The sequence below is a fragment of the Brachionichthys hirsutus genome, chromosome 10 (genome assembly GCF_040956055.1).
Source record: "Brachionichthys hirsutus isolate HB-005 chromosome 10, CSIRO-AGI_Bhir_v1, whole genome shotgun sequence".
Lineage (NCBI taxonomy): Eukaryota > Metazoa > Chordata > Actinopteri > Lophiiformes > Brachionichthyidae > Brachionichthys > Brachionichthys hirsutus.
Window position 1 is genome coordinate 14,395,716 of NC_090906.1, and position 17,986 is coordinate 14,413,701.

Below are 17,986 nucleotides of genomic sequence, written 5' to 3' on the forward strand. Positions count from 1 at the left end.
GGATGATAAATCTGAGTTTTGGTCACTTCTCTGAACAAATTAAGGAGTTTATCTTCCATCTTTTGCATCCTGAATCAAAAGGTCAAGTTTGTTCTGTTTAGAAGTTGCTGCAAGGTTACATTAAAATCACTTCCTTCACTCCCATGTCAATCAAAAGTTTATATTTGCCTGAAAAGACTCCAACCCCAAATTTGAACTCGCACAAAGTTTCACAAATGACATTTTTGAAAGAAAATATTCAGGCTCCATAGAAACTATGTTTCCCATAATGCAACCAGTGCTGGACCTCATATCAGAAGACAGCAGTCGTCAATGCAGAGACAAATCACTGGCAAGATATGTTTCCAATCAAGAACTGCTTTAGGAAATGTTTCTAACTTTTGCGGTACCAGTTTGTGAAACGTATCTATTAAAACGTTTTGCCATCCTATATTACTGTTTTTATCGACTTTTAGAATCCTGTAACAAAAGAGAAGAGACTTTGCCTCTCTACAACGACGCCATACCGTTGGTTCCGTATCAGGTCTGAGCCCAACCGACACCGGGGACTAGAACTCTCATGTTAATCTCACTTTGTGAGAAACATCCTCTGAGAGTGTGATGCTAGGAGTGGCAAAAGACTTTGGCTTCGACCGCCTTCACTCCTGGAACCTTCCCACACATGTGGCACCCGCCCCCATAGCTGGTTTCATCCTAAAGCCAACTCAGGGGCCTTTGATTTTTTTGATGGTCAACCCAAACACCTTTTGATGTTTTAAAGCGATGGATCTTGGGCCGAGTCCCTTCCCTCTGTATGCAAGCCACGCGAGAGGCGAAATATTTCACTGACATTTTTAAATAGGTTCAACAAATAGGTTCATTGGGAATGTAATTACATTCACTCTTTAATAACAGAGTGTTGTGGGCAATGGAAGTGGATCTTATGACAGCCCACCCACGTAGCGCCGCATTATTCCTGATTGCCCCTCTATCACCCGGCAGTGAAATCACTGATGCTTAATTAGCAGATTAGAAGATCCAATTAGGAGATCTCCTCTGTCTCTAATCGAGCTTCTGTCAGCCTGGTTTATGAAAATGAGCTACTCCACGTCTGTAGTCCAGGTGGGCGTTTCTGACCATCGCTGATTGACTTGCTTTGTTCAGCCCTGAGGACACTTTGTTTGAAGCCAGCTTGTGATTCATCATTTATAATTCAGGCTCCATCTTGGGGGGAGACTGAGCTGAGTCAGTGATGAGACAAGGCCCAAACAGAATCTCCTGCTATTGGGTTGGTATGTACCGGTACATTCAATTATGGAGTGTGGTAAAAAGACCTTGCCCAATACAGCCTTATTCATTTCAGTTTTATTTCTATAGCGCCAGATCACAACATAAAGTCATCTCAAGGCTTTACAGGATTAGCAGGGAAAGACCTGCAGGGAAACACAGAACCCAACTTGACCCACAAGAGCAACGGAGGCAAGGAAAAACTTCCCTTTAACGGGCAGAAACCTTGGACAGAACCTAGGCTCATGGTGGAGGGCCATCTGTCTGGCCGGCTGGGTTGAGAGAGAGAGAGAGAGAGAGAGAGAGAGAGAGAGAGAGAGAGAGAGAATGGCAGGTCGGAGGAGAGTCAAAAACAAGGAGATGGATAGGGAAGTGATAGTGAGACAGAGCAGGAGCAGACAAAAACAAAATGCTAATGCTAGCGATATAAAGCTATAAATGCTAATGCTAGCGACGTGGACATCAGTGTTGAGGGACACAGGTCCAGGTTCTGCAGCACCACGGACAGAAGGACCTGAAAGAGAGAGAGGGACAAACAGAGGGAGAGAGAGAACAAGACTACAGGAATAGAGAGAGAGATTACTGACATATATTTATAACATGAATAATCAGATAAAGGGGGAGGAGCTCAGTGTGTCATGATGTTAAGCCACCAGTGCTGCCTTATGGGTAGCATGGGTAGCATGGGTAGCTAGCATAGCGCAGCCAGTGTCTCCCTTGAGCAGGTCCCAAGCCCAGATCAATACAGACGGTTGCAGCAGGAACGGCATCTGGTCTAAAACTTTGCCAGAATTAAGCTTGTCATTAACTTTAAATATGAAAGTCATACTGGATCGGTCGACGCCCGGTTAACAACGACCGCCATCAGCACTGTTCACTGACAGGACGCTGGTTGAAATTGAGTTACTGTGGGTCAAAGACAGAGACGAAGAAGAGGAGGAAGACGAGTGCATCAGCAGCGAGAGAAGTGGGAATGGAAGAGTTCCGGACTGAGAGGAGACTCTGAATGTCGGGACGATGACGTAGGGTGACCAGACGTCCCGCTTTGGGCGGGATTGCAGCGCATTTTGTCTTAAATCCGGCATCGCGCAAATCGAAGCTGTGTTCCGCATTTTAATCTCACCGCCACATATTTTATTTTAATTCTTAAAGTCATAGCGACACCAGCGTGGGGTTCACTGCTCCTCGCTTTTCTCTCTTTCTCTCTTTCTCTCTTCACACAAGCAACAGAAACGGGCGAGGTCGTTTCTGATTGGATGCTCTGTCCTTCCGGTATGATTGACAGCTGCCTGTCATCGTTCACTGCATGCGCTTCTACTTTCCCACAACATTGATAAGCCCCGCCCCCAAACAAAGCCACTAACGCCACAGGAAATGATCGTTTATCGGGGAAAAACACGGAACAATCCGCTAAAGAACGCAGCTGCTGCTAAACTCGTGACCGGGAACAAGTTTATTCCTGCTAGAAGCAGCTCAGGAGGATTCTCAGTCCGTTCTGGAATCATCCTGCAGCAGCAGGTCTGACTGGGGTTGGAGACCTGCTGTTTGAATTAGTTTTTATATTATTATTTTTACCTGTTAAAATAACACAAGATTAGAAAACACAACAATTGATAGCCCCATTCTTTGTGGAATGTTTATTTACATGTTTTTTCAAAAGGTTGTATAAAATAAAAGACTTCGGAACAAGTCAAATACGCAGTTCTTTAAATGCACAACTTAATGTATACTGAGGGACACTTAATTACACAAAATATATCATGTCTGGAAATAATAATAATTGTTTGGCATCTGCGAAGTGTCCCTCCTTTGTCCAACTTACAGACCCTACGATGAAGGGAAAAGCTAGAGAGCTGGTGGACATGATGATGAGGAGGAGGAAGGTTGAAGTGTGTCCAGGAGCAAAGCTAGAAGCTGAGGAGCAGGACTCAAGTTGTTTATAACGGAGGAGAGGAAAGAGGAATGGAGGAGGAGAAGTTCTTACGCTCCACAGGTAGGAGGTGAGTTAGAGGAGAAGGAGAAGTTCTTACGCTCCACAGGTAGGAGGTGAGTTAGAGGAGAAGGAGAAGTTCTTACGCTCCACAGGTAGGAGGTGAGTTAGAGGAGAAGGAGAAGTTCTTACGCTCCACAGGTAGGAGGTGAGTTAGAGGAGAAGGAGAAGTTCTTACGCTCCACAGGTAGGAGGTGAGTTAGAGGAGAAGAAGAAGTTCTTACGCTCCACAGGTAGGAGGTGAGTTAGAGGAGAAGGAGAAGTTCTTATGCTCCACAGGTAGGAGGTGAGTTAGAGGAGAAGGAGAAGTTCTTACGCTCCACAGGTAGGAGGTGAGTTAGAGGAGAAGGAGAAGTTCTGGACTGACTTATGTCGTTTTCACAGTCACTGTTTGGTCCCGTTTAAACGGGACCAAACAGGACCAAACTCACCAGAGTTCCTTTCCTTGGATTGTCCGCTCCGTTTGGGCTGGTGTGAAAGCTCCTCCGAACTCTGGTGAGGATCAAAAAGGTCCGCCTGAATACGTGGGTCTCGGTTTGTTTCAAAGTGAACCCTGGTTCGGTTGGTGTGCGGTGTGAAAGCTCACCGGAGTAAATGCAGGATCAGCTGTACGTAGTGACGCTCCGGTAGAGGAAGTACAGCGAGTACTCCAAGCTGCTCTCAGCTACCAGAAAATCTCAAAGTGATGAAATATGTACTGCTGGGTGTAGATTTCTTTGACTAAATATACGTTATAATACTTTAATCTTTTGTTCAGAACCAGCTACCGGTACTTATCACCGGTAACTGACACAACTTCTCCCCGCAGCGCCACGGAGCACAGCCAAGCGTGAGCGTCGAAACAGGACGGTCATTGGATCAATGCTGGGCTTTGTCCCGCCCACCAGCGTCTGTGGGGCATTATGATTGGATTCCCTCTTTGATTGACATAAAACATAAAAGCATCAAACACCCGAAGCGTTTTCATTCCGAGACGTTACGGATCCGCAGCGACTTTGTGTTTGTTAAAACAACTAGCGTTGTGTAACATTTATGATGTAGGCCAGAACTAAATGAGCTTCCCTCCTTGAATGAGCAGCAGCTGCAACTGGAGCACTACAAACCGGACAAGAACAAAGGCTAATGACTGCTTAGCTAAGTGAAAATGATTCAGTCCCATCTTCTCCATCAGTTTTAGGCTCAGCCAGCAGCTTTTAAATAAATAAACATCCCTGACCATTTTACTGCATCAGCTTATTGACGAAGTAAAGCATATTTCCAAACAATGTTCTTTAAGTTTAAATTTCAACTACACTGTTATTGATTCTCATGGGTGTAGCTTAGCTAACATTAGCTGCCAAACCGTTAGCTGGTTTGGTCTAGTTACGCCTTTCTTTTATATTTGCCAGTTATCAGTTCCAAAATCTGTTCTATATTTTGGCAGAAACAATGGCGGCACCTCGACACGCATCACGTGACTGGCAGGCAAAAAGGCGTACTGCAGATACAGTAGTCCCTCATTTTCCGCGGGGGTTACGTTCCAAAAACAACCCGCAATAAGTGAAATCCGCAATGTAGTCATCTTTATTTATTTTTTTTCAATTATTATACATGTACATAAATGTTTTAAGGCTGTAAAACCCCTCACCACACACTTTATACACGTTTAACAGTCAGGCATTAATCTAAATAGATTGTTTCAGTATTATAGAATGAAACCAAAGATCAAAACCTTTTCAGAACTAAACATTTGTTTGAGAAATATAAATATATAGTACGTACAGTAAACGTTTTTCTGTTAATAATGTTAAGGCGTGCAGGTCGAGGAAAGAGCCGCTTGGAGTGCAGAAGAACAAATATTCTACTCGTGCTGTCTTTAGCCTCTCATGCTGCTTTATTGGATAGCTTAGCACAGCGGAACGGCAGCGGCTACATGTATCAACAGGAAGAAACAAAACCCAAAAGGGACGTGACGTTTATGCTCCTACAAAATAAAAGCCTCTTTTTACACAGAGAATAAGAGCTCTATAAAACAAACGCTTAACAAATAAACATGATAGCTTTTAGAAATAACGAATTTAATTTTAATGATCAACCTACGAGGTTGAACACATGAGAAATGATTAATAGCAACTCGCGCGTATTTCACAGTTCCTCCGACCGCACCCCTTCGTCTTGCGCCGTTTCAAGGCGCGTTCAAGTGCAAAAATAAAATCTGAAATTGCACTAAAAAACTCCGCGAAGCAGCGAAGTCGTAGAAAATGAACCGCATTATATCGAGGGACTACTGTATAGTAAAATTAAATCACTATATTAACTCTTTTGCATGCAGCTAATCTGCAGTACCAACTGTCTTTATGAAGACAGTGTTTCCAAACATTCTGATATTTAGGAAAGCATCATTTGTTTTCTGCAACATTTAACCAAAAATCCTTGTTTTTCTTGGAAACCTGTCACAAATTAAATCCACAAACTGGAAGCTGGACTCCAGCTCGCTCTCCCCGTCACTGAAACCCAGAGAGATCATTTCCTTTAGTGCATTTCCTGTTGGAAGTTAGTTGTGCATAAATGTATTTTCTGGGCGACAGGTTTGTTTAATTGGGGGCTCTGTTTTAGAGTCTGTCCCCGGTGTCTCGTACTGATGAGCTCGATATCAGCTCATTAACTAGCTCTTGCCTCGGGGGCAGTTTCAGCACCGTGTTTGTTTGGTATCCTCCTGATATTTATTTGATTATTTCAATTTCATTAACAGGACACCAAGACTATCAAGTCAACTTGCTTGAGCGCGGCAGCATTTGGCGACGAATGTGTCCGACTCCCCTGAAAATTCTCTTTCTAGTCCAACTGTCAAATCAATAGTATTTTTTCAATGTTGCTATTTTGATTCTAATTTTCTGGTGAAATCCAAATACCTGATAGATTTTTACGCTACTTTCTTCGCTGACCAACAACAGTGCAACTTGAAGTTTGAATCCCCGCGTGAGCTAATAGCACACGTATACTGTACTGCGCTTCACTCGGTGACGCTAATTGCTCATAAGTGATACTCACTGATTTGACGTGCAAATGGCTTTAGGGTTTTATTGGGACTGAGTGCTTTCAGAAGCTGACAGCATCCTGACAGGATTAGCAGGGAAAGACCTGCAGGGAGGAGAGTCAAACACAAGGAGATGGAAAACTAAAATGGAAAACAAAACGAAATGTATAAAGCTATAAATGCTAATGCTAGCGACGTGGACATCAGCGCTGAGGGACACAGGTCCAGGTTCTGCAGCACCACGGACAGAAGGACCTGAAAGAGAGAGAGGGACAAACAGAGGGAGAGAGAGCACAAGACTACAGGGAAGAGAGAGAGAGATTACTGACATATATTTATAACATGAATATTCCTTATATAACAATTCCTTATTTATTGTTGATGAATTTGTTTCTTTTACAAATCTCTGATTCTGTAGATCCAGAGCCACAATTTATGCATAAGACCTCTAAGGGAGGAAGTAGCATTGGAAAATATGAGTAAAGTAAAAACATAAACAAAGCAATGAGAAACAATATTCATCAATATAATGAAAGGTCAACTGCAAAGCACAGAAAGCAAAGTTAACCATTAAAGTCGTGGAAATGTAAAGAAAGGAAAGATCGTATTCATCGTTCAGATCCAGAGACGCTTTTTCCAAATGTTCTTATTACTGATGGGACTGACGGAAAAGATGCAAAATAAAAACCAGGTTTTGGTAAATTAATAAACAAAGCTAGCAGAGATCAGAGATGGCGAGTCGGGCATAAAGTGAAGTGGATTTATATTTTCTTACCGCCAGTACTGCTGAGCTTGAAGAAAAGAGGGTCTTAATTAATTAAACAAGGAAAACACTCCTGAAAGCCAAAGCCCACATTCACATTGTAATAATATATTGTGTTAACGCACAGCTTTAACAACCCGACAACAGCGAATTGGAGTCAGTGGGATTCCTGCTCACTTTACTTCAATCTGCCCACAACTAAAAAGAAATGTCAAAATAACCTTTCAGATCCATTTTGTTGAGTTTGACAGACCTCTTTTGTTCCAGCAGGTTGGGTGAGTCGGGGGTGTCGGGGGTGTCGGGGGTGTCGGGGGTGTCGGGGTGTGCACCATGTTTCGCCCTCTATTCGTTCATGAAGTGTGGCCCAGCTCTTTCTGTCTCCGAGTGCAGGACTGGAGAGGTGTCTCAGTCTCCACTTCCTGGATCGGAGAGGCTCGTGAAATGATGCGTTCTTTATTTTCTCTCTAATATGTAAAAGTTTAGCTGTAACAAGCTCAAAGGCGTTGGTGATGATAGAATGAATTCTCGGTCATATTTAGGTGCAGCGGCATCGTCTGCTCTCCTCGCTTCCCTCTCTCCTCACTTCCCTCTCTCCTCGCTTTCCTCTCTCCTCGCTTCCCTCTCTCCTCGCTTCCCTCTCTCCTGGCTTCCCTCTCTCCTGGCTTCCCTCTCTCCTTGCTTCCCTCTCTCCTCGCTTTCCTCTCTCCTCGCTTCCCTCTCTCCTCGCTTCCCTCTCTCCTCGCTTTCCTCTCTCCTCGCTTTCCTCTCTCCTCGCTTTCCTCTCTCCTCGCTTCCCTCTCTCCTCGCTTCCCTCTCTCCTCGCTTCCCTCTCTCCTCGCTTCCCTCTCTCCTCGCTTCCCTCTCTCCTCGCTTCCCTCTCTCCTCGCTTTCCTCTCTCCTCGCTTCCCTCTCTCCTCGCTTCCCTCTCTCCTCGCTTCCCTCTCTCCTCGCTTCCCTCTCTCCTCGCTTCCCTCTCTCCTCGCTTCCCTCTCTCCTGGCTTCCCTCTCTCCTCGCTTCCCTCTCTCCTGGCTTTCCTCTCTCCTGGCTTCCCTCTCTCCTCGCTTCCCTCTCTCCTCGCTTCCCTCTCTCCTCGCTTTCCTCTCTCCTGGCTTCCCTCTCTCCTCGCTTCCCTCTCTCCTCGCTTCCCTCTCTCCTCGCTTCCCTCTCTCCGTGGGCTATTGATGACAACTTGCTCCTCCTTTGGGCCAATCGCATTAACAAATGGAAATTAACTTTGGGCTGTCGTGGATCCTTTCACCTGATCAATACCTTTACAGCAGAGCTCCAAGGGCTGGTTGTCAAGTCCCCGACACGTTTTACACGCCGAGATGTTCCTGTTTTCCGATTATCACTACAAAGTGCAAAAACATGCCGAGACGAAATGTAAATGTTCTGCAATCATCATCTCAGTTTCCACGTCGTCTCTGTGCGCGGATACAAGGCGCCCCTCTGTCCTCATCACAAAGGCATTTCAAGAGCCCCCCCCTCGTCAAACACTATCATAGAAGAGGACTTGGTAACCGGGGATTGATTATGTATTCTGCAGCCTCTGCAGGAGAGGCTGAGGTCAAGCTATTTACTCCTATCAGGAGGTGTCGACACGGTGCTGATGGGATTTAGAAGTGCCCCAGAGAAGAAGGGGGAATAAATTCAGGCTTTTATATTAGAAAACAAATGAAGACATTACTAAGTAACGGCGCCTCCTACGGTCTCCCTGGTGCTCTCGTGCGTTCTGTGTTGTCTGTTTTTTAACGTTAATTGTGCGTCTGCGTGCTCTTACACCCGTGAAGAGCTTCTAAACTTTAGATCACTTGTATTCTGTCATTAATGTTAGATGTAGCAGGACTTCACCGAGAAACGTTCCTCGTCTGTGAACCCTCACTGACAATGGCAATAAACCACTTTTGATTCTGATTCTGATTCTGATTCTAAATGTCTCGAGCTTAACCGGCCCCCTGATGTATTGATAATTTGATAAATGCTAAAGCTTTGTCGTAATAGAATCAGTTTTTATTTGTAGCCGATCAATCCCGATACTGCAGCATGGATTTAAGCTCCTTGATCACATTCAGCCGTTTCCTTTGACTTCAGACTCACGAGCCGGAGAGGGAGCGCCCAGAACGGTGGACCACGCCGTCATCGGGGGCGTGGTGGCCGTGGTCGTCTTCGCAGTACTCTGTCTACTAATCATCTTGGGACGATACTTTGCCAGACACAAAGGTAGGTTTATTTTATTTTGAGAATCAACTCTGCATCAGTTGATCATTTCAGTGATAAAGTGATCATGCATCTGATCGATTGGAATTGATGCCCAGAGCTACTACTAAACTTCTATTACTGCTTAAACTGTCTTTTATTACTCACTCATGATTTGTCACTGTTCTTTCTTCACATAATTATTTCAAATAACATAATATAACACACGAATGCTGCTTCCTTTAGCTAACAGCATGGTGTGAGCTAAATGCTGCAGGAAGTGGACCAGACGCTGGACGTAAAGTTTATTAAAGCACAATCATGGTAGATATATAAAGGTATAGCGTTAAGAACGCACGCTATATCTTTATTGTGGCAACGAGCACACAGAAGTGAAAGATTATTTGTGCACATTTTCACCATTTGTAGACAAAGAACTTCCCTGAAGCAACCCGATAAGCAACAGACAGAACCCCGAGTTGCATTAAATGTCTGAAGAGGTGATTGAAGCGGATGCTGTTTTTTTTTACATTTAATTTTTACACACCGAGTGTCGCCACTAAATCTCCGGCACTGCGGAACATCTTGCCTCCGTTCTCTTTGGATTAAGCAGCATCTGTTCTTTCTATTATGGCTCATTCGATGGCGCCGTTCCTCACCGGAGCCAGAACATCGCCTTCGTTATCAATCTCTGCCGCGATCCAAAGCCAATGAATCTCGTAAATTACGTTTCAAGTGGCTTGCCTTGTTCCTTTTCTTTCTTGCTGAATCTGTCAAGGTTAATTTGAAGGTGTGAGCCACGCTCCTCGCCACACTCGAGGTAATTTCAAAACCCTGATTTTCATCTGCCAATCTCGAGTGAAAAAAGAGAGAAAATGATGGCGGCGCGATGGTGAAGGACACACGCAGAAGGATGTCGAGACACATTTAATCTTTTGTATCATCTAAGCAGCAGGCCATTGCCCAGTCCGTGACACTGTCCTTCATCCCCCCCACCAGGAACCTACTTCACACACGAAGCCAAAGGCGCGGACGATGCGGCGGACGCCGATACAGCCATCATCAACGCGGAGGGTGGTCACACCAACTCGGACGAAAAGAAAGAGTACTACATCTAATCAAAATGGGAGCCCTCACTCTAGTGTCCCTGTTTGGGACCCAGAGCGGTTTAGGGGGCCGGGCGTGGGAGGTCCACTGAGGGATTTAGGGTTTGTTGAGGGTCACCTTTCGCGAGAGTAGAGGGGTTTGAGCGGTAGACCGGAGGCGGGGTTTTAAAGATGGTTTTAAGCCGTTGTTTAGTCTAGTCTGCAGATGCAGGAATGTTTTGTGTGTAAAAAAATCACAAATTAAAATAAAAAAAGGACCAAAAAAATGGGAGGGTTTGGGTTTTCAGTAAACTGAGAACGGGAAGGGGTCGGGGGAGGGGAGGGGAAAGCACGCCAGACGTTGCCAGAAACCACTGTAGAGAGCTTCACCATTCAACACCTCCCTCACTGCTGGTGAAAATGTTATTTTGTTCAACCATTTGCAGAAAATTCTGTGCCTTGTTCTCTCCATACTTTGGATTCGTGTTGATGCTCTTTTGCATAACCTTGTTGCTCCGCTTTCCCGTCTCATCTTTTCTCACTTGTAATTATCAGTGTGCTTTTGTACGAGCGTTTAAATTACACAGACACTTTTCATTTCCAAAACGCATCTACATTAAAAAGAACCTTTCCAGTATACTGTGATTTGTCTCAAGCCATTACTTGTTTATCCGTGAAGTTTTGACAACTCCAAAAATGCATGGAATCCTACACATATCATCGTACAAATGAAATATATTAGAAACGACTCTGATGTAGTCAATACTCCCGTCCTGCTCCAACCCTGACGACCACAACATTTAAAACACAATCAAGACAAAAGCAGGAAGTGGACAATATTAAATGATTCTATTGGGCTAATTTGGTTAACTGGTGACTCGCAGCCTCAGTTTGTTCTTCAGATGAGATTCAACCTCTTCTAAACAGGTCTGTGCTTCAGTGAGGACAAATAGTACTTTACTTCTCCATGAATGGAAGCCGTGATTTCACAACATCTTTTATTGAGTTTTAATGAGATTAAAATTGATTTCCATCTGCTCTCAGCGTTGAATAGCTGTCTCTTAAAGATAGGGAAGGGAAAATGGCTTTCTTGTTTGGTCGGTCGAGAAGACTCAGACAGAGAACAGATTCAGCCTCGGCCAATCCCCAAAGGCAAACTTCAGATACACAATGTAAAACGTTTCATCAGAAGACTCGTGTCTCACACACGCCAATGGAATCACGCCTGTCTTACACTACTCCTTACTAAGAAATTCTTTTTTACGATGTGCTAGATTTACAACAGAGTACCTTTGGTGTCATGCTCAATGTGAGTTTTGTCAAAATGTAACACAAGCAAATGTCCAATTAAGTAGATATTGTCAAACTGAAATTCTACGGGATGGCGGTCCGGTCTTTCCGCTCCCATCACACCTTCTAAATCCATGTTTTTGCATGTGTGACCCAATCCTCACCACTTCCCTCTTCCTTATGTATCACCTGCTTCAATTAAACAAGGCTCTGTTTTTGCTGTGCCAACTGGGGAGCGCTGAGGAACGGCAAAGGTCAAACACACGTCGTGCTCTGTGGCGGGAGCATCAACGCGCCGGTTTGTCATTATTATGTGTTCACACAGCACGCCGTTTACTAAATGAGTCCATACTTTAAAGTTCTGAAGATCGAGAAAGACAGAATAATACTGGACACAAAACGAAACTTGTAAGTAGAGAAACAAAAAAAACCTTCTTTACTATCGGCCTGATTTGGCGCCTTATCTTTGTCCTCAAGTTTGTTGACTGTCCACATGCAATACTTGGAGTGTACTTTACCGCAAAATCCAAACTTTGTACTGAAATACGACACGATTTGATTAAATCATTGTTTGAAATTGATATGATATATCAACAAAAATCACATCACATATTGAAATAGGTTTTTATTACAATGTCAAAGAAATGGAACTTTTACACTGAACACTGGAAAATGAATGGATTATTTTGGCTTAATTGTGCCACTTGCTGTGTGGACACGTACATGTACCATGTTAAAGCATCTGATTGGAATTTTTCAATGTGCAGCTCAGAATGCAACACATTTACAATGTTATAGCTTTAATATATCATAGTCATGCATGCATCCAGTCTTTCCATAATGAAATTGTGGTTTTGAGGATGTTCAAAGGCAATTTGAGAAGGGTTCTCGTGAAAGGCAGTTTATTTCCTGAGCGTAAGGAATCTGTGTATTTTTATGGAGTTTTAAATGATGGTAGGAGGTCCAGGTGGGCGATGTTTTCACTAGAAGAGTACGCTTTTTCACTAGACGGGGCAGTTGCAGCCGTGGGCTTTAGGGATGGGGCAGTTGCAGATGTGGTCTTCAGATGTGATGTTGTGGATTAGGTTCAAAGATGATTTGTCCAACTCTCTCTCCAACTGTTTATTCTCCTGTTAAAACTTTAATTTTAAAGTTCTGTACTCACGAATGGAATTACCACAGAGTTAACACTGTATGCTGATGATACTGTTCTGTTTGTTATGTGGACAGGTGAGGATGGGGGGAGGGGTTCTGATTAGGCTAGGTGTTTTACGGTCTGGTAAAGTTATTAACAGACTTGTTATTATTGCTTTATGACGTACAGAGCAGATGTCACATTATTTGTCAGACTGCGATTGTGTGATTTGTATTTTACAGTGAGCACTATTTCGCTTCATTGGCATGTGACAGCTTCCATTTAAATTAGACTTCAAAATATGTATTTACCAATAAAGGAATATAACTGACTGTTGTGTTCTCCCTTCAGGCTGATGCATTAATATTTTACTTGTGGATATGAAATTATTCTGTGCGTTGGAGCAGATGGAGTAATTCTACAATTTTTTTATTTACAGCTAAAACAATATGGCAACAACATTGAGTGGATTTGAAAATTTCAGATATGGTGAAGATTCAATTTGAATAAGTCATATCTTGGATTATTGTACGTATCATTTTAATTTCACATATAATATCACAAATGCCATATAAAGTAGAAAATCCACATAAAACATAACACTTTTTGATATTGGCCCGTTTCTGACCGATTGACTGCATCTCAGGTAGTATGCTAAGTTTAGGCCCCACCTACAATCGAAGTGACAGCAAGTACATTGCATCATCATTGAATCAAGTGCAACACACTACTTTAGTGCCAAGAGGCAGAAATGTTGATACTTTGCATATATGTTGTACATGTTTTCTGTATTTTCCTTAATATTTGGTGTACTGTAAAATATGTGTTAAGTATTGCTTTGTGTTGACATAGGTCATAAAGAGTACACTATTGGAATGACTCTGGATCAGAAACCTGTTTGGCTGTACTACCGTCACCACCACCGCCTTCGAGCGCTTGTTTAATTCCCAAACTGTTTCGTTTGTTTCACCAGTCATTGTTTTTAGATTGATTATTTTTTTCTCTCTGCTGTTTTGGGGAAATGTTGATATGTTTTAACAGAGAAAAAGAGTTCCACATTCACATACACATTTTGTATTGGTTCTGAAATAGACATTTTTACGAAACAATGAAGAGTTCTTGTCTTAATAAAAAGGAAAAGATATCAATGTCCAAAATAATCAGTGTTGGTATTATTTTCTCTCAAAGTGTAAATATATTCAGGTGAAACCTGGGAGAATTAGATCTATGATTCATTTCAGCTCGTGTTGAAGTGTGGGGTCCTAGCAGTGACGTGCGGTGAGGCACAGTCAGATTTACAAATAAATGAACCTTGTAGGGAATTTCCATATTAGATGGGATTCCGCAACGTAATTACATGCCGACACCACTAGGGACGCACCACATTTAGTTTGGTGTTGTAATGACTGATTTCAATTGAACGCATCACAACAGTGACGTCACACACACAGATAAACATGGGCTTAGACTGGCTGGGGCAAATCCCCGCCTACAGGGGACGGAATGACGAGGACGAAGCAGGAAATGTCTTTATTCCGCCACGGGACATTCACGAGACGCATGGAGGAATCTCAGTGCTGATAATCCAAATCAACTGTACTGATCTGTTAATTATATAAATATCTTAATCTTGATCCAAATCCTCCTTATTGACTACGCACCCACTAAGGAGAACAAGAACCGGGAGAGGGTTAGGAAAAACCCTAACAATGCGCAGAGATGACCCAATCAATTTGCATTTCGATGACAGATTACGTGTTTCTTACAGTCATAAAGAGAGGTTTCAGATGTTGGAATTCTTCTTAGAATAGGACTCTTGCCTCTCAGACCTCCGTCTGAAGTGTTTCTGCAGCTGAGCTCTGGAACAGGTGCTTGAGTGCCTTCTGGTGGCCTGGGATGGAAGTGCACAATGATGGCTGCTCCTTCGCACAGAAATTACTGCATCTAAAGGGGAACGGTGGGCAAAAAGAGTCAATATTATGGTGTGTGACAAATTGAGCGGGCTTCATCCAGTAGGGTGATTTAAAATGCACTCCCCCTCTAACTTCAACAAAGCCTCCAAAATGAATGGTTGTGTTCAAACGGCGAGTGAATGTTTTGCGTATTCATCACATGATTGATGGCTTTTAGCAACTCGCTCACAAGGCAGAACCTCTTCAAGATAATTAGCCACTGATTAGTAAATGATTGTAATTTCACATGGACATTCCTAAATGCGCAGAGATGACCCAATCAAAATGAAAAGACTTTCAGTATCTCCTGCGTAATTAACTATTTTGAATGATGCAACCTGTTTTTGTATTGCCGTTTAGCGCTATAAACGAGAATCCAGAATATCAGCCACGTCCTCTAGATCCAGGTGAATTAATCAAAGCAGGCTGGAGTTATACACCCCGCCCCTCTCCTTCCTCCCGCTCTGTTTCCTTGGCCCGTTCATGCTGGGGCGACTGGGGACTCATTTGTCTTTCTGATTAATGATGAGAACCATATCCTCCACAACACCAGTAAATTAAAAGTGATTGGGGGACAGAGAAAAAGAACATCAAGGTCCATTCATCCAAATCAAATTTCACTGTAGGTCCAATTCATTCTGAGCTTTATTCGTATTGTTTGCTACACCAACACAAAGAGCTCCAATCATTCACTTTCTCCTCCGAACCCCTCTCTGGCAGTCTGGGGATTACAACTGGCAACCTTCCAGCAACATTCACCTGTGAATTTTCTTGGTCACGTGATACGTTAACTAGCGAAAATTAATAAAAACAAACAAAAAAACCTCTTTGGAGAGCTTCTTCGCTAATGGGAAAGGTCCAACTGAGGAGGAAGAAGAAAAGAAAACTTATTTTAACAGACAAACCGGGAGTCAGACTTAAAACTCAGGTTCATCTCCAACAGCAGATTAGCATCGATAACGAGCAATGAAGGGTTCGAAACAGCTTCGGCACAAAAACAAGAACCCGAATTAAAAAACAAGAATGTGGAATTTATGACACAAAAAAATGTGAACATGAAGGACAGAAGCGATTATTGAGAGCACAACTAATGGTGAGTAGATATTGGTGTAATACTTGTGTAATAGTTATTGCAAGTGCATTATATAAAGTTTATTGGTGAGATTATATTCCTCTTTTATTATTTAATACCCTCCCCGGTCCGCAAAAATATTTCCCGGCATGAAACCGGTCCGTGGCAAAAAGGTTGGGGGGGTGGTCTACAGTGTTATGGTCATTTCATTCATTCATTTTCCAACCGCTTATTCCGTTATCGGGTCGCGGGCCAAGCTGGAGCCAATCCCAGCAGCCAATGGGCGGGAGGCGGGGCTACACCCTGGACAAGCCGCCAGTTCATCGCAGGGCAACACAGAGACAGACAACCAGCCACACACACACTCACACCTACGGACAATTTAGTGTCACCAATCAGCCTAGGCTGCATGTCTTTGGTGGGAGGAAGCCGGAGAACCCAGAGAGAACCCACACAGACACGGGGAGAACCCGGAGAGAACCCACGCAGACACAGGGAGAACCCGGAGAGAACCCACGCAGACACGGGGAGAACCCGGAGAGAACCCACGCAGACACAGGGAGAACCCGGAGAGAACCCACGCAGACAAAATACTTTAATCAAAATAATATGCTAAAGCAGATTTTCAAATGTCATTTTTTAAACATGCACAACATAGGGTGACCAGATTGTGGTTAGCAAAAAGATGGACACCAAGATCGAGTGTGGTAAAACGTATTTTTAAATGCGGCTCAGAAATGTAAACGTGTAGAAACAGTGCAATCAAATCACAGTAGCAGCGCAACACAGCCAACAATAATTTAACTGCTATTATTGCCAAAGCCATAAACAAACAATGAATAAACCTATAAACTGCTTTTTTGAGTCAATGTAAACAAACACAACTGCAAATATCAACTATGTATTTTACTCCTGGTCTGCCACCGCATACCTTTGTAGCACTCTTTCATTCCTAGTCAGGTATGTATGAAACTCTTTGAATGACATGTGCTTGAAATAAACTGAAGTAGATAAAGTACAGACAACTCATTCCTGTCCTTCGCATCAGTGAAAATATTCTCTCTATGTACAGAAATAGCAAAAAAGAACTGTGCAATCGTAAGTAGTTCAGAATGAGAGTCAGTGTTTTTAGAACTTTGACAGTATTTGCTCTGCTTTTCATGTACTTGTAGTACTGTAGTACAAAATCTTCATCAGTCTTCTCCATGAAGTTCTTTAGGTGAACGACTTGATCAAAGCACTTTGACATCATTAATGGTCACGCCTTAAAGAAGAAACAATGTTGAATATTGTAACGTCGGTGCGAACCATGAATCAGGAGAGGAGGATTCATGAACAGGATTTATTCCAGCGTCACAGAGCAGTTAACCGGGTCACGTCAGGAAGCTTCTGCTGCAGCGCTGCTCTCCGCTCTGCGCGCGCACATAACACGCCATTTAAAGGAACAGTACAACACAAACTCTATAATGATAATCCCCTAAGGATTACAATATGTTTGTGCACAATACACAACAAACAATAATTGCACTCCATATCAAAATGAATGAGAGAGTACCTTTTACTGACGGATGCTGGATGCAGGTCTCAACATCACTAAAGTCAGGCGTCCATCCACATGCAGCAAGAGAACTCCTCCAACAGCACCCTCTTCCAGATATTCGATACATGAATTGTACAGTCCTTGTACTTGAGCTCTAAAATAGTCACATCTGTTGGCAAATCCATTCTGCAAGAACTTTGGAGATGGAGGCAAGAAAAAACTTGGACAGAACCTAGGCTCAAGACAGAGACAGAACGAGGGACAAACAGAGGGAGAGAGAGAGATTACTGACGCGTCGGGGCGGCGGTGGCTCAGTGTGTTCAGCCTTGGTTTGGGAAGCGGAGCGTCTGCCGGTTCGAGTCCCAGCCCGGATGGAGTGAAGCATGTGTGCCGCTGGCTGGAGAGGGGCCGGCAATTGCCCCCAAATTGTTACAGGTGTGCCGATCAAGGCGGCGCCATCACTCTAAGGCCTCTCGCCACATTACCAACGTTTCCTTAAGATCTCATCCATAGCTTTTTTGAGTTATCTGGCTCATGGCCGGACGGACAGACGGTGGCGATTACATAGCCTCCTCCTCGCTGGAGGTAATTATTGAGGCCACATCTACAACAAATGAGCGAGAGTAGATATTGGTGTAATAATCATTTAATAGTTATTAGAAGTGCACAAAAGAAGAAGA

The 17,986-nt window shown here is 43.4% G+C and overlaps 1 protein-coding gene across 1 annotated transcript in view; it reads left to right on the top strand.

Moving 5' to 3' along the window:
• cadm1a (cell adhesion molecule 1a) overlaps positions 1-10,350 on the top strand; it is a gene marked incomplete at its 5' end in the record, with an annotated part of 107,515 nt that extends 97,165 nt beyond the window's left edge. The window contains 2 exons of the mRNA XM_068744569.1: positions 9,128-9,256; positions 10,232-10,350. Of these exons, the coding sequence (XP_068600670.1) occupies positions 9,128-9,256; positions 10,232-10,350 (248 nt within the window). The remainder of the gene's footprint in view (positions 1-9,127; positions 9,257-10,231) is intronic.
• Positions 10,351-17,986: the final 7,636 nt, after the last annotated feature.